The sequence below is a fragment of the Arvicanthis niloticus genome, chromosome 3 (genome assembly GCF_011762505.2).
Source record: "Arvicanthis niloticus isolate mArvNil1 chromosome 3, mArvNil1.pat.X, whole genome shotgun sequence".
NCBI classification, from domain to species: domain Eukaryota; kingdom Metazoa; phylum Chordata; class Mammalia; order Rodentia; family Muridae; genus Arvicanthis; species Arvicanthis niloticus.
The window spans coordinates 55,279,958-55,307,439 of record NC_047660.1 but is presented as its reverse complement, the minus strand read 5'-3'; the positions used below and the strand labels follow the sequence as shown (position 1 = coordinate 55,307,439).

At 48.7% G+C, this 27,482-nt stretch overlaps 1 protein-coding gene across 3 annotated transcripts in view; it reads left to right on the top strand.

The window, feature by feature from the left end:
• Rp1l1 (RP1 like 1) overlaps window positions 1-16,997 on the top strand; it is a 39,755-nt gene extending 22,758 nt beyond the window's left edge. For 2 of the 3 annotated variants that reach the window (XM_034497850.2, XM_034497851.2), the window contains exons 2-4: window positions 7,185-7,836; window positions 10,148-10,289; window positions 11,633-16,997. In XM_034497850.2, the coding sequence (XP_034353741.1) occupies window positions 7,204-7,836; window positions 10,148-10,289; window positions 11,633-16,485 (5,628 nt within the window). In that variant the 5' untranslated portion in view covers window positions 7,185-7,203 and the 3' untranslated portion in view covers window positions 16,486-16,997. Of the gene's footprint in view, window positions 1-4,720; window positions 4,970-7,184; window positions 7,837-10,147; window positions 10,290-11,632 lie in introns of all 3 variants that reach the window. The other variant, XM_076930856.1, reaches the window with a different exon arrangement.
• The last annotated feature ends 10,485 nt before the right edge of the window (window positions 16,998-27,482 follow it).

Here is a 27,482-nt window from a genome sequence, read left to right as displayed (position 1 = left end):
ATAGGTGGGAACCAAAGGGCCAGAATGCTGAACTTATCTGCAGTATATGTAGGAAAGAAAGGGACCTTTTGGTTTTACAGTTTCCCGTATCCTTATGACAGAAGTTGAGAATATGATCCAGGACTAATGTCTTTGTATTTCTCAAGACTCATTCAGGGAGACTGTGTGCAGGCCTTCCCCAGATGATCCCTGTATAACTCCAGTGGTCTTTAGTTCAGCACCCATCTTATGGTTGAGGTCATAGAAACAGAGGAGCCAAGCAGCTGCTAGCCAGCTCCTGGCAGAGCCAAGATGAGTCAGGAAGCAGCAGGTGCCTCAAGTGTCAAAGGTGACGACCAAGTCCAGGAGTTTTCTCTTCCTCTCTGAGTGATTAAGTCCATGAGATGGGTGTTTATCCCTCCACCCTGTGTCTCACTTCTGTTTGGCCAACGTCTGACACACAGGTGCCAATCAGTGTTTGTGGCAGGTTTGTGAGCATCACATCTGCTCTCATCCAGTCACTTAGCCAGGAGCTACACACTGAGTGTCAAGGACACATTCTGCCACATAGACCTGGTCTTCTTCCCATGAACTCTCTCACCAGCTTGGCTTTGGGAGGATATCCTGCACTGAGTGGCCTTTCTTAAAAGGCAGTTCATCCTAGCCCCAACCCAATTGCTTTGTTTTAAAGATGTATTTAACTCATGTGTATGTATCTGTGTCTGGGTGCCCTCAGAGGCCAGAAGGGAGCAGAACATTCCTGGAGCTAGCGTTATGGGCAGTTGTAAGGTGCCTGGTATGGGTGCTTTAAACTGTACTCTGGTCCTCTGGAAAAGCAGTGAGTGCTCTTAATCACTGAGTCATCCCTACAGCCAGAAGCCCACTTAATTAATTTTTTAAAGTTGTATTTGTTATTAGTGTGTAGAAGGAAACACATGTATACCACAGAATGTGTAAGGAGGACAGAGGACAACTTTTGAGAGTTGATTTTCTCCCACTGTGAGTTCTAGGGATTAAACTTGGCTTGTGGGGCAAAGCACATATGCACTAGGCCACCTCACAATCCCACTTATTTTTAGCTCTTTAAGTAGAGGGACTTTCTTGGTATCTCAAAATGGCCTTGAACCACCGTCTTCCAAGCTCTAGGATCACAGACGAGTGACATCACCACCTGCACAGCCTTTCTTTTTAAAATTCAATTTAAAAAAAGCATTTTATAATTTTATTTATTTATTTATTTATGTGAATACACTGCAGCTGTCTTCAGACACACCAGAAGAGGGCATCGGATCCCATTACAGATGGCCGTGAGCCATCATGTGGTTGCTGGGAATTGAACTCAAGACCTCTGGAAGACCAGTCAGTGCTCTTAACCAATGAGCCATCTCTCCAGCCCTGCATTTTATAATTCTTAATTGTTGTAAAATATGCAAAAGTTAAAAGCTACCATTTAACCTTCTCAAGTGCTTAGTTCAGTGGTATAAAGCCCATTTATGTTTTCGCGCAAGTCATCTCTACCACCATCGCTGGAAGTCTTTTACTTTTCCAAGCTGAAACTTAATATCATTAAATATCAATTCCTCATTCCTCATCTCCTCCATGGCTGTAGCCCTCATTCCACCCCCTGTCTCCAAGCACTGCTTGAAAGTGAAGTCACACAGCTCTCATCCAGCCATGGCTGGCTTATTTCACTTAGCACGGTGTTCTCTAGGCTCATGTAGGTCACAGAACATGTCAAAATGGTGATTTCAAAGCTCACTAATAATTCTGTTCTGTGGACAGATCATGTGGTGCTTATCCACCCATCTGTGAATGGGTACTTGGGTGGTTTACAGTTTCTATCTCCTGTGAATAAACCTCTATGGACATTGCTGCACATATCTCTTTCAGACTCTGCTTCCGGTTGCTCTGGGTATGTCACAAGTGGAATTTCTGGGTTCTGTGCTAATTCTACAGTTAATTTAGTGATCTTCCGCCACACTGTTTTGTTAGGGCCTGCACTGCTTTATATCCCATAATGGATACGTGTTCACTGCACTTGGTCATTGTCAGCCTTCAACACAGAGACATTCCACACACACATTTCAAAATCCCTGAAATTTAGATGCAGCTTGTTATTAATACAACATCCTAGCTCATCAAGGGATCATTCTATCTCTTTCTTTTCTAGAGGATCATAAAATTATATCAATCTCCTTGTAACTATGGTGGAGCTGAGATACTGGAAGACTGTGCTAAAATGATCAAATGGCCCCGTATGGCCTATTCAGACCCTTGAAGCAATGGGGACCCCAAGAAGGACTTAGTTCCTTGCTAAGTGACACTCTGTGGCTCTTGCTGCCTCTGGGAGCCAAGTGTTCTGTTACCTATAGCTTCAGGCATCTGTGTGTAAACCCATCAACTGTTCAAGGTCTCCATGATGTCTCTTCCTCCTGTCTATCCCCTTTTGTTCTTGCAGTGAGGTCATTGTCTCTTGTCCCTGCCTGTGATTTCTCTCAACCTATTTACTCTGTTCCTGAATCTATCTTGTTTGTTGTTCAATGGCCTCCAGCCCCTCCCTGAGCTGAGCCAATGTCCAGGTTTCTAGCCAGCTAAACTGTTTCCTCCCCCAGGCCCTCAGACCCACCCAGCCCAATTCCTCCATTGGCCTGTTACCTTTTTGAGTATTTCCTGTGGTTTCTATTTTTTCTCCCTTAATCTGTTTTTCTCCGATCCACCTCTCCACGCCCCCAAACTGGAAGCCTCTGCTTTCTGTCCACTTCCCCTGAAATCCCCGCACCCTTCCGCCCTCTCCATCCTTCCTGACTCCACCCCTCTAGGCAGACTCAGTGTCTTCTGGCCCTGGGTTTCCCTGGAATACTTCATCACCAGTGGTGGGGCCACACAGACTGTTACCAAGATCATTTGCTGCAGATTCCCAGCAAGACACTGACTCCCATGTGGCCCTCTCACCACCCCTTGGGCCTCCAGGGGCTTGAAAACTGAGGAAGAACCCCTACCCCCATAATCAACTGGACTCTGCATTGCCTGTGGGACCCTGCCATTTTCCTGGAGGGACTCTCTACTAGTTTCACCTATGTGGCCACTAACTGGGAGAACAGAGGCTGCTGAGAGAACAAGGGTCCTGGGAACCACAGTCTTACTATCCATCACCCCTGAACCTTTATGTGAACTTTAATGTCAGGAAAGTGGTCTTCTCTGTGCTGAACTAGAAAGAGTTCTAGTTCTGTGATTGTGGGTTCCTCCTTCGTGCTACTAGAAGAGGAACCCACAGGTATAGGTCATCCTGATTGGACCAGCATCAGCTTGGCCAATGAGGAAGGATAATACTTCTCAAGGCTCCTGCTAAGAGGGAGGATAAAGACCAAGAAAGGGTGTGAAACTAAGATGCACTATGTTGTGTTGGCCAGTGCCTGACCCTTTGCATCACCGTGAAGATCTGCCTGTAGGAGAGGGCACCTAAACCTGTGGTACATGAGGCACCTAGGAGATATAATAGGGGCCTTAACCCGCTTTGCAGCACAAGTTCTTTTCTAGCTAGCTGTAGCTTCTGTGTCCATTGAAATGTGGGTGTTTCCCTGATGCTGATGCTGCTTTTTGGCTAGCCAACACCATATGTAAGGCTTGAATCCCATGACATACACCTCAACTCATATTCATCAAGCCAGAGTTTCTGCCTCTTGTTACTGAACAGTCCATGTTCAAGGACCATTTGAGTCTTTCCCATTCAAAATTACTTGCTGTTTTCTCCCAGTCACTCACTCATTCATTCATTCATTCATTCTTGTATTCACCTAGGATATCACAACATCTGCTGTCTTGGGCTGTACACTAGATTCGGGGAACACAAAGACTAAAAATCTTTAGTCATCCATCATAGTGTGTCTACTGGACACATGAGTGTGCAGGCCTTGTAGGTGGGTGCCATAGCATTTTAGTCTTTGTTTGTGTTCCTGTAACCCAATATACAGACTAGAACAGAAGATGTTCAGTAATCTCTGATGAACATGACTAAGCAAACAGCCAGGCAACACAAGAGAGACTTAAAGGGGAAGAACTCAAAAGATTTGCCACATTTCTTCAAAGAAGAGACTCTTCTTGGTTTTGTTGGTGTGGCTGTAAGTTCCACTTGTTAGTGACCCCCACAGAACTGAGGGTTCACCTTCCCTCACTGTGTTGACAAGGATCAGTGCCATCCCTTCCAGCGATACCCTCCACGGTGTCCCCTTCATAGACCTCAGTTGGACAGGTCTGCTCTTCCAGCTCCTTCTCCTGGGGCTGAGATTTCTTATAAAGTGTGTGTATGGGCACACATGTGTAATGTGTGTGCGTGTCCATAGAAGTATGCTCGAGTGTGTCTGAGAGTGTGAATGGCATACTGGGTCTGTGTGTATGGATGGTGTGAGGGGATGTGTGCTGCTGGACATGTCTATGCAGTGCCCTGCACAACACTGTCACACTAGGGCAGGACATTTACTCAGAGAGTTGGGAACTGCCAGCTCTGATTTGGGACTTAGGATCTTGCAAGTCACGAAGCCTGTTTAATGATCAGAAATTCCAGTTCACAGAACAGTTATATTCTAGAAAGATGTTAGAATCATGGGGCTGTCAGGCCCTTGGCTTGTGATGTTGCACTTCTGCCTGGGGCCTGGAGGAGCCAAGGACGTCTTTGCCTTAGACCTCTGCCTTTCCTTGAGTGTCCGGCTAAACTGCTGTCTCCTCTGGTCTCCTGTGCACACAGGGTTACAGTGGCAGGAGTCCTATCTACCGGGGATGTTAGAGGACATGGTGATATTGGGCAACACCGATGCTGAAGACATGATGGTACTGGGAACATGATGATACCAAGGGACACAGTGGTGCTGGGGACATGATGATACCAAGGGACACAGTGGTGCTGGGGACATGATGATATCAGGGACATGGTTATGTTGGAGGATGCAGAGATGCTGTGTGACATAGTGATGCCAGAGGACATGTTGACTGAAAGGTATGATGATATTTGGGATGGAGTGAACCTCTGGGGTATAGTGACATTGTGAGGCATGGTAGACTTGATGATTCAAATAGACATGGTGGTTGCAGGAACATATTGATATGGTAGACTTGCTGGTACTAGAGACATGATAATGCCCACATACACAGCAGTGCTGGGGACACTATGGTGCTTCCTTTCTCTCTGGGTTCATCAGCAAAAACTGTAGTTGTGAGTTAAAATAAACATCAAGAGAGACAAATAAATAGCCGCTCTGGATAGGTACGGGGATAACTGTGTCTGGAGCTGCAGTAACATTGGCTGGAGAACTAGTGAGAGCAGCTTGTAGGGATTAGAGGGGAGGAAGGAGGTTGCATGAGCTAATTATACATCTGCCCAGAGATGAGAGGATTACAGGCTCCTTTGTGCCCCATGGTTTTAAAAAGGAGGGACAAGTCCCTTTTCTCTCCAACAAATGGGGCTAAATAAAGAGCAGTGCCACCAAGGATTGAGGTGTGGTCTTGGGAGTCACCCATGCTCCTACAAGTATCCGTTGTGTCTCTGAGCACTCTCAAGTGAAAAATCATCCTCTAACCCCATTGGCTCAGGTCCTAGATAACTGACAGGTTCAGCTCCCAGCAGAAAGCTCTATGAGGGTCAGGGCTATTCATCCACCTTTATTTTCCAGGCACAAGTCTGGGAGCCCTGGAGAGTGCAAGTTCTGTTTCCCAGGTTGAATAGGCAGAGAAAGGCACTGGTCAGGAGGGAGAAGCTAGAGGAGATGCTGTCCTAACAATGGTGGCTGCTCCCACAGTCCAGGGTAGAGAGGGCTCAACAAAGAGGACAGCCACAGTGGGGTGCAGGAGGGCAGGGCCACCTAACTGGAGAACCTTAGAGTATTTCTGTGAAGAGGCAGGGCCAGGGGACACATGGGTTTTTTTCTTGCAGATGCCAGGGAGCCCAGGAAGGCTTGGGAACACAAGAAAAAGCCAGGTTTCAGAGCAACCTGACTGCCACAGGCAGAGAGGAGTACCTGGGACAGGAGAGGTACACAGGTTTTGCAAGAGTCCTACGGGAGGTATCAGGGATGCACACCATGGGATAGTGTGAGCAGAAATGGTCAGTGGGGACAGGTCTGTGCCTCGGTCTCTCCTGCTGGTGCAGCAAGCTAAGATACCCGCTCACGAGGCTCATCGCCCATCTTGAAAAGACTTTAGAGGAAGGAGGTGTTAGAGATAGCTTTTTAAGTGTTGTATTTTTTAAACATTTCATTTAATGTGCATGCACGTGTGCATGTGTGTACATACACCCATGAAAATAACTTACAGGAGTAGGTTTTTTATCCACCATGTGGGTCCCAGAAATCAAACTCAGCTCATCAGGCTCGGAGGCAAATATCTTTACCCAAGAGCAAAGGGTCAAAAGTCTTTATTCTCGTCTCTAGCAGTTTTTCTTGCCCTCTTCTGCCAAGCTGGGGTCATCTTGCTGAGATCCATAACTTATTTTTAATATCAAATCAGACAACAGTCTAATAAGGAAGACACAGGATATAAAGTGATGGGTCCTGCTTTTGATTATATAGACAAGGGTTTCCAGTCTCTTTGTCCGATCCCCTGTCTCTAGAGTGCTTGGGACCAGTGATTGAACCCTAGCCCTCCACCCGACAGCTGGAGTGCAGAGAGACAGGGATCTCCCGGGTGCATGGGAGACCACAGAAGAAGGACTCCTTCTGCCCAGAGCTCTTGACTCCATGTCCTGCATCCTACCTCCGAGTGTCCATCTTTATTCTCTACTTATATTTTAGAAGAGAAAGCATGAGGACATTCAGGGGATGCCGGCTTGGCAGAAGAGGACAAGAGAAACAACTAGAGAAGAGAAGAGAATAAAGACTTTTGACCCTTGTTCTCTTGTCAAGTGCTTCAGATGTATAAATTTATTTGTCTACTATAACCACTATCCAGACTAACTAAGCCAGATTCTACAGACATTCTAAGTCATTATCTTCCTGGGTCATATAGATAGAAAGTAGCAGAGGTGGTAATGGGAGTGGCACTCAGATCTTCCTAATGCTAAATCTTTACCTTTTAATCCAGATAGATCAAACTGTCCCTGTATAGATGGACAGAACTAATTTGGGGTGTCATGAAGCACCTCCATAAAGAAAGGAGGAGACTAAGTAGTCCTAGTCTGTGAGTTACCTTCTGAGTCTCTCTTCCTTTGTCTGTTATAGTTGTCTGGCCCTCCACATCATGAACAGCACCCCAGGAGACACAAGGGATGCTCCTGCACCAAGCCAGCCTGCACCAAGCCACCGGCAGTGTCTCCTGCCCTCTGTGGCTCACACTCCCTCCGTTACTGAGGTGACACCGGCCAAGAAGATAACCTTCCTCAAGCGAGGAGATCCCCAGTTTGCTGGGGTTCGCCTGGCTGTTCACCAGCGCACTTTCAAGACCTTCAGCGCCCTAATGGATGAGCTGTCTCAGCGCATGCCTCTTTCCTTTGGGGTGCGTTCTGTCACCACACCCCGGGGTTTGCATGGCCTCAGTGCCCTGGAGCAGCTGCAAGATGGGGGCTGCTACCTCTGCTCTGATAGGAAGCCCCCTAAAACTCCAAGAGACACAGGCCAGCTTCAACGGAAAAGCCCCTCTGCTGGGCAGTCACAGGTTTTTGAAGGTGGCGGTGAAGCCCCAGTAACATCCTATTCCTGGAAGGGTCCCAGGGCCCCAAGGAGGCTGACACTGGTGAAGAATGGGGATCCTAGATGCCAGCAGACAGTGGTTCTCAGTCACAAGAACACCAGGAATCTGGCAGCCTTTCTCAGCAAAGCCTCTGAGCTTCTACGCTTTCCTGTCAAACAGGTGTACACAATCTGCGGGAAGAAGGTAGGCTGTGGGGCAAGTATTTCCTTTGGACCCTGGGTCAAATACATAGATGGATGAGTAAGGCAGCCATGACTGCCCACTGCAAATTAACGGAGACACGAGGTCAAATCTGTTAATCAAACAGCAACCATCAGACTTGGGGAAATGGCTCAGTTGGTGGAGTGCTTGCTATGTCAGCATGAGAACCTGAGTCAGGCACACACAAGCATGCATGCATGTATGCATGTGCACACATCCATGCTTGCACATGCACAAGCACACACACACACGCACATGCACATTCTTGCACATGCACATGCATAAGCACATGTGCACACACATACTTGCGTGCACGCACACACATGGCCACTCTACTCAAAGCTCCCATTTAGTAAGTACTTAGCACACAGCAGGCCCTGAGCCTTACACATGTTTCTCATTTGTTATGCAGTCCTCTCAACAGGCCATTTCCATCTGAGTTTAGTGCAGGAAACGGATCACCCAAGGTACCTTGAGCATCAAGAGATTTAATGCGGGAATTAGGGGCCAGGTCTAGAAAGCGGGAGTGTGAGATCGGGGCTGGGTCTACAGAGATGACTCACCACATCCTGCAGGTAGCACTGTGAATACTGAGTTTGAGAACACATCGGTGAGGCTGACAGCCAAGCTTGAGATGCTCAACAAGCACAGCTACATCTCAACTCCCAGGCCCTCTGGAGGGAATAGTCTGCCATAGCCACTTCAGCTTTGTTAGTCTCCCCAGGAACATCCTCTGAGAAGACACAGGCCAGCTGTGCCTGAAGGAGTGGTGTTGGTATTGCTTGTTCATGCTGCTGTGTTTGTGCTGCTCCTGCTCACGAGCTGGCTGAATGGGCTTTGGGTAGCTGGTGAGAGAAAACCTGACATTCACTGATTGGGCCATCTGTCTATGTGATGCTCACCTTTTTGTGACCACTTACCAATGACAAGTATGCCTTCACTCACTAGACAATTGTTGGGGAGCCTTTGGGAGCTGCTTCTCTAGAGTCCCTTACCAGCAGACCTCCAATGTTGGTCCTTCCGAGTCCCTCGCTCTCAAGTGGAATGCCTAGCCACTACACAGCTATTGTTCCTTCTGTAACAAGGACCATCTTTAACCAAAACAAAGTCTATTCCATTCTGAATCCAAAACCTCCTGAACATCCCTCCACACCTTCCATGTTCCCCGAGTGGGTCTGTAATGCAAGAGTCTCTGGCACACCACTGTCTCCTCAGTACTTGATGCTATGGCTGTGAGATGGAACAGAGATCTACCCAAAGAATAAATCCACCTCCAAGTTGAAAAGAACAAAGGGGACTTTAAATGAACTAGGCTGGATGTTAAGGAGTATAATAGAGTTGTGTGTGGCAGGGGAAGGATATGTGCCCTCTGGATATATACTAGGGAGCATGATTGTTGGCTCACATGCTTGGTTTTGCAAGAAACTGATTTCCAGATTGGCGAGACCACTTTTCTTCCATAAGTGACAGGTCCTGATGTCCTGCCTCCTTGCATTTGATGCCGTCATTGCTCTGTGGTTTGGTCATTCTAATAGTTTCATGGTAGTGGTGGTGGGGTATCTCGTTGTTCCTGAACACACCCTTCTAATTTGAAATTATTCGAAAGAACACACCCTTTCGAGCCCCCTGATACTGTACACTGCTGAGCATGTAACTGTAGCACAGGCCTTTAGATGTACAGGGCCGCAGAGGCTAGAGAAATACACTTAGAGTAAAGTCCTATTTACTGGAGTGATGGGCCCTGAGCCAGGAGTGGGGAGTAGGAGGAGAGTGGGCAGAAACATGTTCTCCTGCTGGTGGGTCTAAGGAAAGGGTAGAATTTGAGAATAGAGGGGCTCCCTGGGAGAGCTGTGCTCTGCCCTCATTCATTCAGTCAAGTAGAGGCAACTGGTTTGATTTATACTGGAAAGTTGTCAAATACTGGAGAGGACTCCACCTGGGCAAACGATAAGGTTAGGTAAGAATTAGATCTCCAAATGGAGGTATTGAACATTCTGCTGCAAGCACTTTACAAAGCATATTCTAGAAGGTAGATATGCTCCGGGAAGCACCTTAGCGGTCCCAACCTCTTTTCTATCTAAAGTAACCTGTGGTCACAGACTCTCAGCTGGTGAGAACAGAGAAAGGAATCTTCTAGAAGGCAGTGGGTTCTCAGCCCCTGGCTAGTGATAAAGGCATGGGATGTGGTATATAAGAGTCAAGAAGGGCTGAGGAGATGGATCTTCCTTCCCCGGCCTTCAAAAGCAGAGGGGCTCTCAGACCAGGCTCCCAACTCTGTGTTAACCTCTTTCAGGTGGACTCTCTGCAGACACTCCTGGATGGCCCCTCCCTGCTGGTATGTGCTGGGAACGAGGCCTTCAAACGTCTGGAGATGGAAAATGAGAGAGGGAACAGGACCAGAATGTTATCTGGTGTGACTGCAAGGAATGAACGTGGTGAGTGGGTTCTGGGGCTTCCCAGTTTCTTTCAAATGGGACATCGGCTCCACCAGATTGGTAGTTATCAGTTCCATACTCACAGGAAAGATGCTTTGACCCAGTTCCTTGCTCTTTAACCTATGTTGAGTCTCTCTTGCTTCTTTCTCCATCCATCAGCTTTAACTGAGCAGAGCATTTCTGGGGACACCTGGGAGCAGTGTAGATTTTAACATAGAGAATTTGAGCTTAAGATTCTTAGGGTCTAAAATAACCATTAAGATTCCCAGTGGACATGCCATCATAGAGGTTCCAAGCTCTGTTGAGTGGAGCATTTAAGTCCTTCAGAGAGACGGCCACCTTAGGCACCAGTGTTTGTCTACAGCAGGTTACAATGATTAAAACATGCTACAACCATGGACCATCCATCCAGACACATAGATCCATCAAAAAGCCCACCCTGGGCCAGGGTCTCGGCTTCATTATTAAAATATATGCTATTTTGAGGTCACAGTTTGCAAATGCAGAATAAAATTACAGCAAAACTACTGAGCTGATAATAGGAAGAGTTTGGCGGATAAACAAATGGCTCTCCTTTGTGAGACTCTGTTAAGAAAATGATCAAAGACAATGTTAGGCCATGCCAGAAGAGCCACAGGCTTGCCTGATGCTTTCTCCTGTCCAGATGTGTTCATGAGGTCTGTCCTCCTGGACACAGGTGCATCCCACCAAGCATAGCTCAGGAGATAAAATGAGAAACAGCTGGAACTCCATTTTTCTCCAAGGCTACTCTCCATCTCATGTGGCACCCACTCGAGTTTTCTACCTGAGGTGCAGGCTAGAGTCTCAGGAACTGATGATGTATGTTTAAACTTCCTCTAGAAATCTTTCTTCAGCCCAAGAGCCTGGCCATTGTGAGGGAGATGGGTCACCAGGAATCATCACATCAGTTTACAGCTTATGGTCAGATATTGGGCAGCAGCCTGAGCTGCCTTCTGTTCCAGATTAATGAATTCCCACTGTGTGGCTCCACCTTCCATGCCACACTCTCTCTAGACCCTGACTGTGCCCGTGCCTATTTAGCATGCATTACTATGCAGTAAATGTTCTGTGCAAGAAGCTTCTTGAAGCAACTCAGTGTACAGCAAGTGCTGTGTGCATGGCTGTACGATGAAGCAGCACAAGTCGGTCTCAGACACAGAAGTAGTGGGGAATTGGTGGCTTTGGGTGAGATTCAGCCTCAGTTCTTCCTTTCTGTGTCACCCATGGGTCCTTCTAGAATGGCCCCGTCCTTGTCTCCCACTGCTGTCCTCTCCAGTAGCTCACTGCCTTGCTTTCTTCTCTCTTGCTCCACTGTGTAACAGGTTGCTGGGGACCAAACACCAAGCAGAGTGTCATACACTCGAGGGGCAGATCTGGCGGCAAGCTGCGGCAGTTTTCCTTGGCTTCAGAGAGGTCTGGTCTCAGTGACCATCCAGCATCTGGTCATCAAGCCTGGGCAGGACCTGCTTTGGACAGGTGCCCTCAGGACACACCTGCCCCACCTGGTTCCTTGGTGGCTGCTGATGGTGTAGAGAAGAAGGTCTGCATGAATGAGGATGGCAGTCTGTCTGTGGAGATGAAAGTCCGCTTCCAGCTTCTGGATGAGGACACCCTGCGGTGGTCCCAGAGGGTGGGGGTGGGGCATGCCAGTGTCTTCGCAGGAGCCAGTGGAGAGGGTCAGGACCTGAGGGAGGCTGACAGGTTCTGTTGCAGACAGGAGGGCTACCCTTGGGGCATCTTAGAGCCTGGGGCACAGGGACTGGGTCCCTATGATGGAGGATGCCAGGGAGCTTTTGATGTGGGCCAGCAGTCACGGCCCAGCTATGACATATGGAGGAATCCCCTGACTGCCCCTGAGGGCACAAGGCCAACACCTCGAAGGAGATGGGGTCTGGCTAAGCTCTCTAGATGCAAGAACCACTGGAGACAGGGGGCCAGTGATAGGAAAGGACATGGCAAAGATAATTCCAGCCCAGTCTCGACTCGTAGGCATCCTAGAAGTGTCCAGCCAGGCTCCTGCTGTCCTTGGACTCCAGAAGGTGAGACAGGCAGTGACACCTTGCAACCAGTCTCCTCAGCTTCTTCCCAAAGTGAGACTGAGCTGGAATCTGGTGAGAGCCCCTGCTTACAGGACACAGGACCCCGTGGATTGAGACCTGAGACCCAAAGTATAAAAAGAGCCCTTTCTGATACATCAGTCAATGTCGAGTCTTGTGGGGAGTCTAGTGAGGGTGGTGGTCAGCTCCACAGAGGCTCAAGCCAGGCAAGGGTCATGGCTTCCCAGGGGCAAGTCACCAAAGGTGACAACCCCTATATTTCCACCCAGAGTCACTTACCTTTGAACCACCCGGGTCTTCAGACAGAGAAGTATAGTGAGGGCACCAGGTGGCGGGAGGTCAGAGGTGAGCCTGTACTGAGACTGCCCCTGGTTCCGGGCCATTCTGGTTCTCAGAACACACAGAGAGATGCTCTCCCAGTTCCTGCCCGTGCCCCAGCCCAGCGGAGGCAAAGAAAGCAGAAGAGGCCAGCTGGTGTTGTGTGCTTGCCCAGTGTCTCTGCCCCTTACCAAGTGGCTCAGAAAGGCCATGCCGGGCAGTGTTACCATTGCAGGGACACTCAATCCTCACTGGACACAGCCTTGCAAATGCCAGTGCCTCCGGAAAGAGAACAAGCCTGCCCAGGAAGCCCAGCACAGCAATTTCCTTCAAACTCATCCAGTGCAGAAAACCAGGCCGAGGATCTGAGATCCCCATGCTCTAGTTCTCTTGATTTTCGGGAAACACAAGCCACCAGCAAAGCCGCCACCATGGCTATGAGTGACTCAGACTGTGTTTCCAGCTTTTGTCATCCCAGCACTCACTCTGCAGAGCCAGTAGGGGACACCAAGTGCCAGGCTCACTCATCAACTCCCTCACCTGTCCACAGAGAAGAGGTTGGTTGCCTGCGGGACACGGCAGGGACCACCCCTGAGCCTTTCTCATCCTCTGTGCTACCGGACAGATGGCCTGAGGCAGAAGATCCAAGAACCTACCAAGATCGCTTACAGGTTGCACCATCTTCTCCCTTCACAGTCCCCAGTGGTCAGACACAGGCCTCTGTCTCTGAGGCCTGCTTAGGGGGAAGTAGTTTCTGCCCAACTCCATCCAAGGAACAAACATGTTCTGGAAGGGAGCCTGCAAGCAGCAGTAGAGCCAGCAGTGACCACAGTAGAGCCGATGGCTATGCAGGGGCCGGGAGGACTCTGCTGAGGAAGTCCCCTAGCATCAGGGGAAGCCTTGAGGAGCGGGAAGAGGATGGTGGAGTGACACCCAGTGCTCTGCCTTACACCTCTCCAGATGCTGTGGTCCGTGAGTGGCTAGGCAACATCCCAGAAAAGCCGGTATTCATGACATATGAGATGGCAGGTGAGACCACAGAGGTGCCCAATGATGGCCCAGAAGGTCCCAAGGAGGACCTGGGCGATGGCTGTTCTTTGAAAGTTCTGGGGGAACTGACTCAGGCCAGACAGCAGCCCCCAGAAGAGGTTACTGATGAGCACCCAGAGCCAGCAGAAGTCCTCTCAGGACCTGGTTCTGTGTGCTCCAAAATGGGAGGTGATCTGCATCCAGACGCAACACCAGGTGAAAGACTCAAGGCTCCTGCAGAATCTGGAATAGGAGAAGGGACCATAGCGGACCATGGTGTGAGCCTATGTGCACTCCCCACCAGGATCTCAACCTCTACACAGATCATGAAGGCCTTGCTAGGCTCCAAGCCAGGCCGGCCCAGCAGTCTACCAGAGGTCTCTAGCACAGTAGCCCAGAGGCTCAGCAGCTCTGCTGAGGCCCTTATTGCCTGCCTTGCCAAGCTCCATTTCTTTGATGAGGGTCTGGGGCCCCTGGATGGCAAAGTGAGGCTTGAAGAGTCCCCTAAGTACCAGGAGATGCTGAGTATCTCCCAGACCCTGTGGCCTGGGAGTGAGCTTGGGCAAGGCCAGCTGGACTTTGGCCTCAGAGGACTCACTTCACACCAGGCTCTGTTGGGGACTGAGGACTTCACACCCAGCTCCTCTTCTGGTGTGGATGTGAGTAGTGGCTCTGGAGGCTCAGGTGAGAGCAGTGTGCCCTGTGTCACGGAAAATACCCTGGCTCCCGAGAAGATAGATTTGCCCTTGAAAATCCCCTCTCAAAGACCTGATTCCAGGAGCCAGGAGTACACAGAGCTAGAGACTCATTCCACAGTCTCATCTGGCTCTCAGGTAAGGGCTTGTGCCACCAGTGGGGAGGAGGCAGGTAAAGGAGGCAGGAAGCAGACGTGGGGCAGTGCCCCAGAAGAATCGGTCGAAAGCACGATGCTGGAAGGGAATGCACAGTCAGAAGAAACAGAAGCGAGAGTAAGAGAAAGGCTACAGGAAAACAGTGTCCATGGAAAAGAGCTTCCAGAAGAAGGGGCTAGGGTCTGCAGTCAGGAAATGCTTGCAGCTGGCTCTCAGGATGGGGCAGGGTCGCCAGAAGACACCAGAGTGCCAAAAGATGACGCAGGAACTGATGCGGCCTCTGGAGAACTGGGACCCCTAGATGGGAGAGAGGAACACACAGAGTCCCCTCAGCATTTCAATGAGGGCAACTCAAGGGTTAGTGAGCATCAAGGTGCTCGCATACTGGAGCTTGGATTGGAAGAGATGCCCAGAGTGGGCGCAAGGGGCTGCAAGCAAGCCTGCATCAAGGCCAGCTCAGGAACCAGGGAGACAAACACATCCATGGCCCACAAGGGATCTCTGGACCCTGACCCAATCTGGGTGTTCAAGTTGCTGAAGAAGATAGAGAAAGCCTTCATGGCTCACCTGGCTGATGCCACAGCTGAACTCCGAGCCCGATGGAACCTTCATGACAACAACCTGCTGGACCAGATGGTGACGGAGCTGGAGCAGGATGTGGGCCAACGGTTGCAGGCAAGCACTGTCAGGGAAATCAGAAAGATCCAGAGCCGGGCAGGGAAGACGGTTCCAGAACCACCCCGGGAAGCCCTCAGAGGCCAGACGTCTTTACAGACAGAGCAGCGCAGGCGTCGCCTTCAGGGCTTGCGCAACCTCTCAGCCCTCCCTGGCCAGGGTGCCCTCTCCCTCACCCTGGAGGATGGGCCCACAGCCTTAGGAATCAGGTCAGATTCAGGGCCTGTGGAGGATGAGTTCTGTCCCTGTGAAATCTGTCTGAAGAAGAAGAGGACCCCTAGATTCCCAAAGGATGCCACAACAGTCTCTGGTGCTCCGGTCAGAAAAGCCTTTGACCTACAGCAAATTCTACAGAGCAAGAAAGGAGGAAGCAGTAGTAGAGAGGCCATAGAGGTGGCCCCTCAGAAGACAGGGATGATGTTGTCTCAGGAGGACCCCAGAACTGACCAGGGAGCTGATGAGAAGCAAGGGCTGAGGTTGGCACAAGGGCTTGGGGTAACTGAGGGAGAGGAGGGGGAAGGGGAACAGAGGCTGAAAGCAGAGCAGGGTACTGAGATTTTGAAAACAGAAGGATCTGGTTGCCATGTACTAGAAGAGGACACAGCCACTGAGGAAGATGGGAAAATCTGCATTGGCACTGTCCAAGAAAGCCAACAGCTAGAGGGAACTGAGATCAGGAAGGAGGAAACCCTGCACCAGAGTCTTAGAGATGAAGGCAATTCAGAGGCTCCAGCAGGAGAGGGTGCCCACTCTATGGAGATTCAGGAAGCTTCTACAGACAGACAGACGGAGGTAGAAAGCAAAAGTCAAGATGTAAAGAAAGACAGCCCTTGGGTAAGCTCAGGAGAGAGCCAGGAAAGGGTGGGATCTGACAACACCAGCCTAGACCAAGAGGGGAGGCTCCCGAACCACTATCAAAGGCCAGTCCCCCAGAGCCACTACACAGAATGCTCCTCCAGGGCATCGTCTCTGGACAACTGCTCACAGGTGTCTCAGAAGGGCTCAGATGGAGACTTTCTAAGAGACCTCAAGCGCACCAAAGCCAAGAACAGCAGGATCTTACATGCAGAGAGGAAAGTCCCCATAATGTATCCAGAAAGTTCTTCTGAGCAAGAAGAAGCCCCCTCCAGCCCACAGCCTCCAAAGCAGGGGAAAGGGGAAGATGAGCAATCAGCTGGAAGCGTGGCTCATACCCAGGTTGGGGATAGGGTAGATGGCTTTGGCCAGGACGACTTAGATTTCTAGACATCAAACAATAGGATGGTAATGAAGCTGAGAGATACCTCCGTAAATATATTGTCCATACACCCTAGAGAGGCTCAGATCACTGGGGATATACAAGGAACAGGGACAAAAACCAAAGAATTGCTGCTCGCCCTGGAGCTGCTGGCCTAGCATCCTAGCCACTCAGGAGGTTAAGGAGGGAGGATAGAAAGTTCTAGACCTGCCCCCAGGCTATAGAGCAAGTTCAAACGGTAGCTTGGACAACTTAGTGAGACAGTGTTTCTTCGGGCTCTGGGAATATAGCTCAGGGGCAGAATGTTGCCTAGATTGTGTGTGACTCTGGGTTCAACCTTGACAGTAACAAGGATGAAAAGAACCATGCTGTCCGTGGAATCTAAAATTCAAGGCGCCCCCCCACTCCCCCCCCCCCCCGCGCTCAGTGTAAAACGTTAGCTGTGAGCCTGCCAAATTATCAGAGGTTAGCCAGTTCATCTGTCTACACTGCCCAAGAGGATAAAAGAATCTGGAAAGATGCCTTGGGGTTTCTCTGTGTGTTGGCTTCTTTGTGAGCAAGTAGCTCTCTCTCCTTATTGATCCCCTGTTACTTTCCCCTTGGCCTCTCTGGGAACACTCACCTTTTTTGACTTTGAGGTACTTTTTTGCTGGTTTGTAATATATGTGGTGACTCTGCAGATGTGTGTACTTGGAAAAAGCAGATAAATTTGGGGTCATTGGATAAGGTTTGTTCTCAGCCCCAATGTCCTAGGTTCTGCACACCCCCAACACACCCACCACACACAGAATTCATACTATTTGTAAAGGGAAAAGGGAAGAGCTGGAAGGAAAGTCATCTCCCATAGACCAGGCGCCAGAGACAGCTTTGTGAAGTGATTGGATGCAATGCTCTCCATCATTATCTGGATGTTTCATAGAGATTTTTGTATATAATTTACATACTGATTTCACAAATGCTTAAATATATATTCATTTATCTAAGAAAGCTTCAAATTTGTATTTTAATTCCTGAAGAGTTTTCCTAGATGGTACTAGGAAACAGTTTCACCATTTCCCTATCACTGATACCCCCGCCCTCTCTCTCCTCTCTTTCCCTTCCCCTCCCTGACTTTGTGGTGTGTATGTGCTGCTTCCCGAACCCACACCTTTAAGAACATCTTTCAAATGCTCTTGCTATGTAGCCTAGGCTGGTTTTGAAGCCCAAACTAGTCTCAAACTAGATTCTATTGCTTCCCTTTCTCTGGCATTGTAGATATGTCCACCACAAACACCTTAGGTTCCTATTATTTTGTTCTTAAAACTGGGTTTGGTTATGGTAGTGCAGGCTGAGAGATCCAGCACTCGGGAGGGCAAGGCAGGAAGAGTACCAGGAGTCCAAGGCCTGCCTGGACTTCACAGTGAGTGTGAGCCCAGTCTGGGATACATAGCAAGATCCTGGCTCAAAAAAGCAAAGCAAAACAAACCAAACATACCACCAGACCAGCAAACAAAACAACACTCACTTCTTGTTCCCCCCCCCCCCCCACACACACACACCTTGACCAACTTCTGGTTGTTTCTTTTAGGTTCAATTCCCATGCATGATATTACAAAGTCAAAGGATGTCAGCATATTTAAGGATCCTAATACATTGTGACACATTGTTTTGCAGAAGGTCAACAATAACCAGCATCATCTGAATCACTCAGTCAAATCAGCAGTGTTCTAAACTGACCTTCAAAAGCAAAGATTGTTTACTACCTAGACGGACAACCACAGGATCTTGTTTTTATGTGGAACTATTATATTTGAATACTAATGAAATGAAAACCCTTTTACAGGGGTTAACAAAACCCATTCTCTATAAATTATGTGACTAGGCTCTCCCGTTTTTCTGCTGAGTTCCTAGCTTTTTTGAAAAAGAATTGATGTACATGAGTCTTTTATTGTTGGTTAAAAAAAATCCATCATTATTTAAATGTTTTGATTACATTTGTTTATTTATTGTTTTATAGTGGGCACTTGAATGTTACAGCCTGAGTATGGAGGTCAGGAGAGTTGGTTCTCTCCTTCCACCATGTGGGTCTGGAGGATGGAACTCTTATCCTCAAGCTTGGTGACAAAGTGACTGAGAAGTCATTGTACTGGGCCTGTTCATTATTGTCAGTATTTTAAAAATGAATGCTTTCTGCCCACACCCTTCCACAGAAGACCTTTGCCCAAGGTCTGTCTCAGGAGGGGGGTCCTGTGTGGGAAACATTTTCTGGGTTTCGTCTGCTTCCCTGTTCTTAATCATTCACCAGATTAGATGTATCACTCATGACGTCACCTGTGGTAGCATCTGATGCAAAGGAGAGGTGGACCTACATGTCTGTGGTCACTATTGTACAGGTGGAGATGGCCTTACTAAATCTGACACGTCTAAAATTTCTGTGAGGTCAGCACATGCACGTGAACATGTGAGCACAGACACTCACAAACATGCACGAAGACATGCACACACATGCACTCACAAGCACACATCACCTTTGGCATATATTTGAGATAGAGTTCTTCTGGGGGCTGAACTGATTCCCAACAGTCAATCAGGAACAATTGATACTGACACTGGGAAGAGGGCCTGGATAACCATACTCTAGCAAGCCACTTGGCAATCAGAGTGGAGAAGTGGCTATTCCCCAGCAGCCTCTCCCTCAGCAGATTGCTTTGTGATAGCAGTATCTGGATGTGATAGCAGGCACAGTTGTCTATCCCTTATTGCTACTAGTTGATAGGAAGCATCCAGAATATTCCTTGTCTATAATTGGAGGTCTCCAATCATCCCTAAGGGATGCTCCAATGCTTTCCTAGGCCAGCAGCTGCCAGCCTTACCCTCTGCTGACCTGAGCACAATTTAAATGGCATCACTCTTCTCTCATGAAGGGCAGACAGGGACTTTTGAGATACCTCAGTGGGTAAAGGTGCTTACTGCCAAGCCTGAGGGTCCCAGTTTGGTCCCCAGGTCCCATATGGTGGAAGGAGAGAACTGAGTCCTGTGTGTTGTCCTCTGGTTTTTACATCAATGTTGTGCATCTTACACATACACAGAAAGAAAGGAAAGAAGGAAGGAAGGAAGGAAGGAAGGAAGGAAGGAAGGAAGGAGGGAGGAATGAAGGAAGGAAAGAAGGAAGGAAAAAAGGAAGGAAGAAAAAGGAAGGAAGAAAGAAAAGAAGGAAGGAAGAAAGGAAAATAGAAAGGAAGAAAATAAAGATAAAGAAAGAAGTAGAAAGGGCATGCGACCTGGGCTTGGAGGACACAGGTTCAAATCCAGTGCTCTCACCTCAGTTTCAACACTGACTAGTGTTTTCTCCCCAGTGAACAGATACAAGAGATGCCGTTGCATATACACTGGGGATTTCCAGTATAGCATTTATAACTGCCACATGTTGGATGTCTATAATACAATTGGTGGCATCCTGTACCTTTCATGGAATCTGGCTCATTTAATCTCCCAGGTGTATTTTGTGTATGTGTAAGATGCACAACATTGATGTAAAAACCAGGTATGCAAACAATTGTATGTCCATTTCACAAATGGAACAACTGAGGCATAGAGGAGATATATAAACTTGCTTCAGTTGATTCAGCTAGATAGCTGCCAAGCCAGGATGGCAAGGGAGATATCACACGCTCAAAGTCCACGTCCCCTTCCATTGTTTCTCCTTATCCTCTGTCTCTTCAACCTAGGCTGTGTGAATGAGTAACTTCTCTAAAGGCCCTGAACACTTTGTTGAGTGAATTTATTACAAAATACTGAAGGCTTAGGAAGGCGAATTCAGTGGGGTTCTTTCTGCTGGGATGATTGTATTATGTCCCCAATAATGTTCTACCTGTGGGCAGATATCAGGAGCTGGTCATTCCTAGCTCCATAAAGACCTGTGTCACACTGAAAGCATGCCTGTTGGTGAGATTCTCTTGGTTACAAATTCCCCTACCTTCAGCCCACAAATATTTCTGCCTTTTATCTTTTAAAATATTTGCTGTTAATGGACAACCTGAGCTTTTTTTTTTCTCTCTAACTTGGAGATAAGGAGTTTTGTGACCATAGCTAAGGCAGGGACCTTGGTGTCTCCTCCCCACCTTTTTCGATATGGTAACCAGGCTGTATGAGCCTCTGTGGCAGAGCATCTCCTGGGAAGGCAACATGCCTGTAGCCTCAGCTGGCTCCTGGATGAAAACCCAAATCATCCATCACCCAAATGCTTACAAGGGCTCACGGTATCCATGGCAACCCAAAACCTTTTCAGCCTTGCATGGTTAGAGAGGAAAGAAACTCTTCTTGCAGTACCCTCATTGTCCCTGTGTTAAGGATCAGAGGTTCCAGCCCACAAGGACAACTTTAGAATGTCTAAGGCGCCAAAGCACCTTATCCAGGGTTCACACCCACAGACTGGTCTGGGTAGATTTGCTTCACTCCATTTAATAATATTGGGCACTCCATTGAATTGACCTACCCTATATCCAACCAACAGAGCCTTCCAGGAAAAGTGGTCACACGGCTAGGTGAGGGCGGGTCCAGACCCCAGACCTTCTTCATATCTCAATTCCCCTTGTCCTGAGGCAAGAGAAACCCTCAGAGAGCACAGTGACTCCCTGGACATCCAGATCACACATGCCACTCCTACAGGCCTCAGCTCCCTCTTCACCAAATCCCAGCCCCTGAGTCTCACAGACACAAGCCTTATTGACCACTCACATGGCCAGGAGAGGTGACCTGTCCTTGAACTGTGAAGATTTTGCCACAAACACTGGCTTGCTGAAGGGAAGCCTGAAAAGATCTTTAGGTAAGCTACTTTGTCCTTCACTTTTGTCATCAAGGAGAGCACAGGAAGCTGAAAGAACACAGATGGTTCTGGTCCAGTGACACTCTGACCCAGGTGACTGAAGTTGGCTTCAGACACATGTGCATAGCACCCAAGGAAAATCAGCTTAGCACCCCTACCTACATTGCCTGCGTGGAATCAGTCACCAGACACCCAGCCTCTCTACCAGGACTGGGCCTCCAGGAGAGGCTCAGCTTCACCTATGGACCCATTCACATGAATACATGCCTGTACACATATGCAGGCTCACAGGCATGCACACACTCATTTAGACATGTGTATGTGCACACACGCACATTTGCACACATGTGGATGCATGTGCATGTATGCTCTCACATACACACAGAGCCACCTATTCATTGCATGCGCAAACATTCATGCACCCCAGAGGTCAGCTTTCTTGCCCTCCCTCATTACTTGGTCAGCCCAAAGGACAGTGTGGGTCAGCCAGAATCAGACTCTCCACTTATCTCTTGAGAGGCAATTAGGTGAGTAAAGGCCATTCTCCCACCATCACGCTGTCCCTACCTCCCTGTCTAGACCCCAGCTGGCAGCTCAGGCCACCTGGGCCTCAATAAAGACCAATATCCAAGAACACACAAGTCTGGACTTCACTGACCAAATCACCCCAAGCAGAATGAGCCACATTTCTTCCTTGTCTTAGGCTGATTCCATCCCAGCCCCCCTCCCTTCCTCTGATCTGCTATAACAAGGAGATATAGGCTCAATTCCAAATGAAAGCTACCCTTGGGGGATCAGCTGTGTGGGCCACAGGCTGAACTTTGGGAACCTGGTCTCCCTGCCCAAAGCACACAGACTCACTCTGGCCTGAGCTCAGTGTTTATTGTTCTAATGAGTACTTTTCCCCCTCCTGGGCTAACAGCTCAGACTCACACTAGCTTGGTCATCGGAACTCCTCAGGACTGAAGATAACCTGTCCTGGGCTCAGAAGCCCTGGACTCTAATCTGGATTATAGGCGTGTGTTCTGCAGTATTCCTGGACCCATTTGGGGCCAGGTTCATGTGCCTAGAGACCCAGAACTCCGTGTGAGCTGAGTCACTTGGTTTCTCTCTGAGTTCTTTATCCACGTTCTCTTTACTTTTGCTCTGAGGGACGCATGGCTAGCACCAGGATGACTCGAAATGGCTTGCAAGAAGGATGTCACAGTTCTGTACTAGTAAAGAGTCTAGGGATGGATGCCTTCCCCTTGCCCCAAGGCTCCAGTAAAGTGGACCTGTGCCTCCCTCTCCTGGTGTCTTACTCCCTAAGTTATTTCCCCGGAGGAATAGGACTGCTTCCTGAACCCAAGGCTCTGGAGCACCCTGCCTCCAGGCCAGGGTGAACTGGGTGACTTCTCATGTCAAACCCCATCAATCATGTGGTTCCAGGAAAGGACGGAGTCAGAGGATAGGCACTGGCTGGGTGCAGGGACGGAAGGGGTGGTGTGACTCATTTTCTGGGCAAGCCTGTGCCTCATATCCTACTTTGTGTGGCCACAGCTCAAGGGCTTGTGCTTGCCAGGAGATGTGGGCCCAAAAGATCATGCGGCTGCAAACAATGCCAGAGACCAGGATAAGGAGAAGTCACTGGAGCAGTTTTCTTCTGTTATAAAGAAGCTTTGAGTGTTTCTGTCCTGCCTCTGTCCTCCAAGCATATCTGGGGTCCTCAGAATCAAGTCCGTAAGAGGCCGTAGCAACTTGTACCTCCAATCCCAGAAGTAGGAGTAGAAGTAGAAGTAGGGAGGCTGACACAGGAAGATTGCTAAAAGTTGGAAGTCATCTTGGGCTACATAGAGAGTTCCAGGCTAGCCTGAGCTACTGAGTGAGACCTTGTCTCAAACAAACAAACAAACAAACAAAACAACAACAAAACTACAACAGTAAGTGCTGGAGAGATGGCTTAGTGGTTAAGAATGTTTGTTACTCTTCCAGAGGACCTGCATTCTGTTCCCAGCACCTATATTAGGTAGTCTTTAAGGGCATCTGTACACATGTGACAGATATACATACATACATACATACATACATACATACATACATAATACATACATACATAATTTTTCAAAAGTAATAATAATAATAAATGTTAATAATGACAGAAGTTCTGAATGTAAAAGTAGAGGGTGAGAAGGTTTCTATAAGACAAACAGGACTCTCTTCTTTCCTGGGTCCCTAGGTCCAGAGCCCTTTGTGAGAGATCCTTGGGTTCATTCTGGATACTCACACTGATCTGTACAAGGCCTTGTGACCACAGGTGACTATTCAGAGAGGAAGCCATTACCCAATGTCCCCTTTTTAAGATGCACATGAGCTAGAGTCCCTATCCTATATTCATTGGTCAGGAGCCCCACCTCCTGCTGCACAGGTGATTTTGATCCCAGTATGGTGCCCAGTGAGTGTCAGGTAAGGAGGCTGAGGTCAGTGGGAGGAGCTTTAGCAGTAACCCCACCCACAGCAGCCAAAGGGTAGGTTACTGGAGGTTCTGGACAAGTTTTAGTGAGGATGTGGTCTCTCTGGGATGCAAAGCTGGAGTTGAAGTCATAAACTTCATGAACTAGGCTAGGTTGATGGGCCCATGAGGGGAAAGATAAGTCATGAGGTGTGAAAGTATCAACATGTGCATATATGTGTCTCTGCACGTCTGGGGTGCGTGACTTTTCATTAGGAGGTACAGAGGGCTTTGCGGGTAATGGGCGCTAAGCAGAAAAGAAACTGAGATTCAATGAAGTGCTGCTAGCTGAGGAGGGGTTCTGATGCCCCCCAGGTGGTTACCTGACAGAGGTTCTGGAAGGAAAAGCACAGGCTAGGAGAGGTGGCAGCAGGACTTTGGGACCCTCGGTCCTGCACTTTCAGAGATACCATAAAATTCAGCTGGAGAAAATAGGTCCCTGGAGTTATGCCCTTGGCCTCTCCCTAGGCCTCAGGCAGGATGGAAATCCTTCCAGCTGACTGGATACCAAAACCTTGGCCCAAAGACCCACTGGCGTCCTCAGAGTACAGACTGGCACAGGAGAAGCACATGGCAGTCTGAGTTAAAGCTGCTTCCAGGATGCACTTGACCTCTAGAGAAGAATCATCAGGGTAGGAAGTTGAACTGAGGACTCTGGGGCTCCTGGAAAGGGGTTGGGACTGCAGGGTGGGGGCGGGGGATCTTCTAAAGTTCTGCCTAAGAAGTGAGGACTGCCAACCATGATGGCCTTCCTCCCTGCACCTAGCTTTTGGTCCCTACTCTGTCCCCATCAGTGGATGGTCTGAAGTCTGTTCTTCCTGGAGGAGGACTTGAAGGCTTTGTGCTGAGCAGCAACAGGTAGAGGATTCAGGATGAGGGAGGACTCTGAGTAAGTGTTCCCCATAGTTTCCAGTCCCCCTTGTCACTGAAGTCTGAGACTTTCTCACCAGCAAGGCCGCTCACCCTGCTATCTAACCTGTAATCTCTAGCAGCCTCCTTCAGGAGGCCCAGAAAAGTCATGCTTCCGTTCAAGGTCACACAGCAATCTCATGCATAGCAGGGCATAGGAAGCAGAGTGCCTGCTTTGCAGGCTCTGTGGGGCAAAAACATGAATCTCAGATCTGGCTTTCTCCCTGCTGAGGTGTGGGGTGGAGCCTGGTAGGGAGGGCAGCATCTCAGCCTAATTAGACACTGTAAAGGAGTAGGGACACGAGGGGGGTGGATGCTCGGAGATTAGTCCCCCTCCATAGATCACAGACATGCCAAGGACATAATAAATAATCTGCCCAAAGGTTTTAAAGGTAAAAATCAGCAAATCATTAATAATGTCCCCAGAACCATACATCACACTGAAGTCTTCCTATTATGCTTTCCTGAAGCCGATGCACATCTTCTCTGTGGTCCTACCCCCCCAACCCCCGCCAGTGTGTTCTACTGGTAACATGGGAGCCCCTCCCCCACAGCCTGCTAAGCAGAAGGCTGAGATGGAAAGCACTTTCAGGTCTGCCATCCCAGGTGTGTGACCACAAACAGGTGGGGAGAGGGGGAGGTGCCCATACTCCTTTCTTGCAACCCCAAACCCTGCTTCCATATTTTCTTTCTAAGGAGTAAATTGAGCCACAGCTACCTCCCCGAGCTATAAGCACAAATAACATTATGTCTATCTCCCAGAGACACGGGCTTTAATTAATTAACAAACGCAACAGGGTCACTGTAAATAGAAGTGCTTATGGCTGCGTTTCTGTGGGCACGTTTGCTGTCGCTTGGTGAGGGGCCTCCATACCATAGGCTTGGGTACACTGGATGAGTTATAGAGTTTAAGGGTGAGCTGAACCCAATGCTGGAGAAAGGAGGGAACAAACTAGGAAAGCCTCTGGTGTCCTGGCCAGCAGACCAGGGTGCAGGTGACTTGATCTGTAACATGGAGTGACATGGTATGACCACAATCTGGTGTAGGTATCAGAGCCCTTCTCTGGCACAGGTTGGGAGACATTGGTCATATCAAGGTCACTCATCAGTCCTCTACTTCCTTGATGATAAATCAGGTGACAGAAGCTAGTCATCTGCAGATCTTTGGGGTGGCATGTGGCACTGTCCCTTGGCTAATCTTTGAAGGGCTTGGGGGCTGAGCCATCTCCTAATGCTGCCAGTTAAAATGGTTGCTTGTGTGAAGAATCCTCAGCAGAGATAGAAGATATCATAGCTGTAACCTTGTTGCCTTTCAAAAACACTGTCAAGAATACTGGTAGCTTAGAGGTTTCAGGGTGTGGGTTTTGGGGTCAGCTCTTTCTAGATAAACCGGATATTCCTTCACTCCTCCAAGTCACCCACAATGCTGGGGAGCTCCTCCCAGCTCTGAGTTACTGTAGGGCCTGACCTGCCTCTGTCGCTTTATCATTACATTGAGCTAAGGCTGTGCAAACTCTGGGGAGTTCTGGCCCAGAGCTCAGGGTCCATAGCCTGCCTTGACCTTGGCTGAGACATACCCTCTCCATAGCTCAGGGTCTCTCTATGCTCTATGAAGCCCCATCTAGTATCCTTTGGTTCCAAGAACAGACTGGAGGAGAAACAAACAAACAAACAAGCAAACAAACAAACACTGCTTTGAATGTGAAACGTACCCCCACAGGATTCTGTGTTTTAATGCCTGGCCTCCAGCTGATGACGCTGTTTAGAAAGGTTATGGAACCTTTAGGGAGGTGGGGCTTGACTGATAAGGCAGATCATTCTGGGTACCCAGGCACTGATTTAAGTCCGATTCTCTGCTTCCTGGTGGAGTTGCCTCATTCTGTCTCCAACAGGGACCAAGCTATTCCTGACTCCCTATCTCCCCATCCTACAGTGGACCGAAACACCCTGAAACTAAGAGCTAAACCAGATGTTCCTCCTTAAGTGATACTTCAATCAGGTGTTTTATTATTATAGGATCGAGATACAGAATGACTACACTTGATGGTACAGCATCAGAAAAATTCTCACTGTCCAAGGCTCTTATGGAGAGGTGTCAGGGACCATGGAACTTCGACAGCTAAAAGCAAGAGCATGTTGAACAGGGGCCTAAGAGATTCCTTTTTCTCCCTCTGGAAGGTTCCACCAAAGCTTGGAATCTCTTGAGGGCCCTGGGACTTTCTGGATGAAGTGACCCCCAGCTGCCTGCTTTCTTCAGGAGCCTCAGTCTGACACATGGTCCCTATAGGTACAGTCATAGGCCTGGAGGTGTCCGAGGGGGTGAGCTCTGTCATTTCGTCCTTTATGCTCACTTTGCCCACCTGCTACACTCCAAAGACTGTATACATACCAACAGTATGATTTGAGGCGAGCTAACAACTTTGTCGAGCCTCAGTTTACCCATCAACCAACACTGACTTTATTCCTATCTGCCATGTAGTCGAGAGAATCTGATGATATGGCAGATGTATAGAAATGTTGCAGAAAATGTAAAGTAGCTATTACTTCAGTGGGTTAAATACCATTTAGCTCAGAGGTACCAGACTTCTATAGAATATAGTTTAACAGGGAGGGGGCATAAGTTGAAGAGTCCTCATATAAGAGGCAGCATGTGATTGGCTTCCCAGAGAAACAGTGGTGCTCTGACAGGAGTTGAAAGTTAAGTGATGTTTGAAGGAGGAAACATGTCTCAATTGTGTGTACAGTAGCAAGAGGGCAGAGGCAGACCTGGGGACAGGGGATGGCACTGTGACCTGACACCTGGC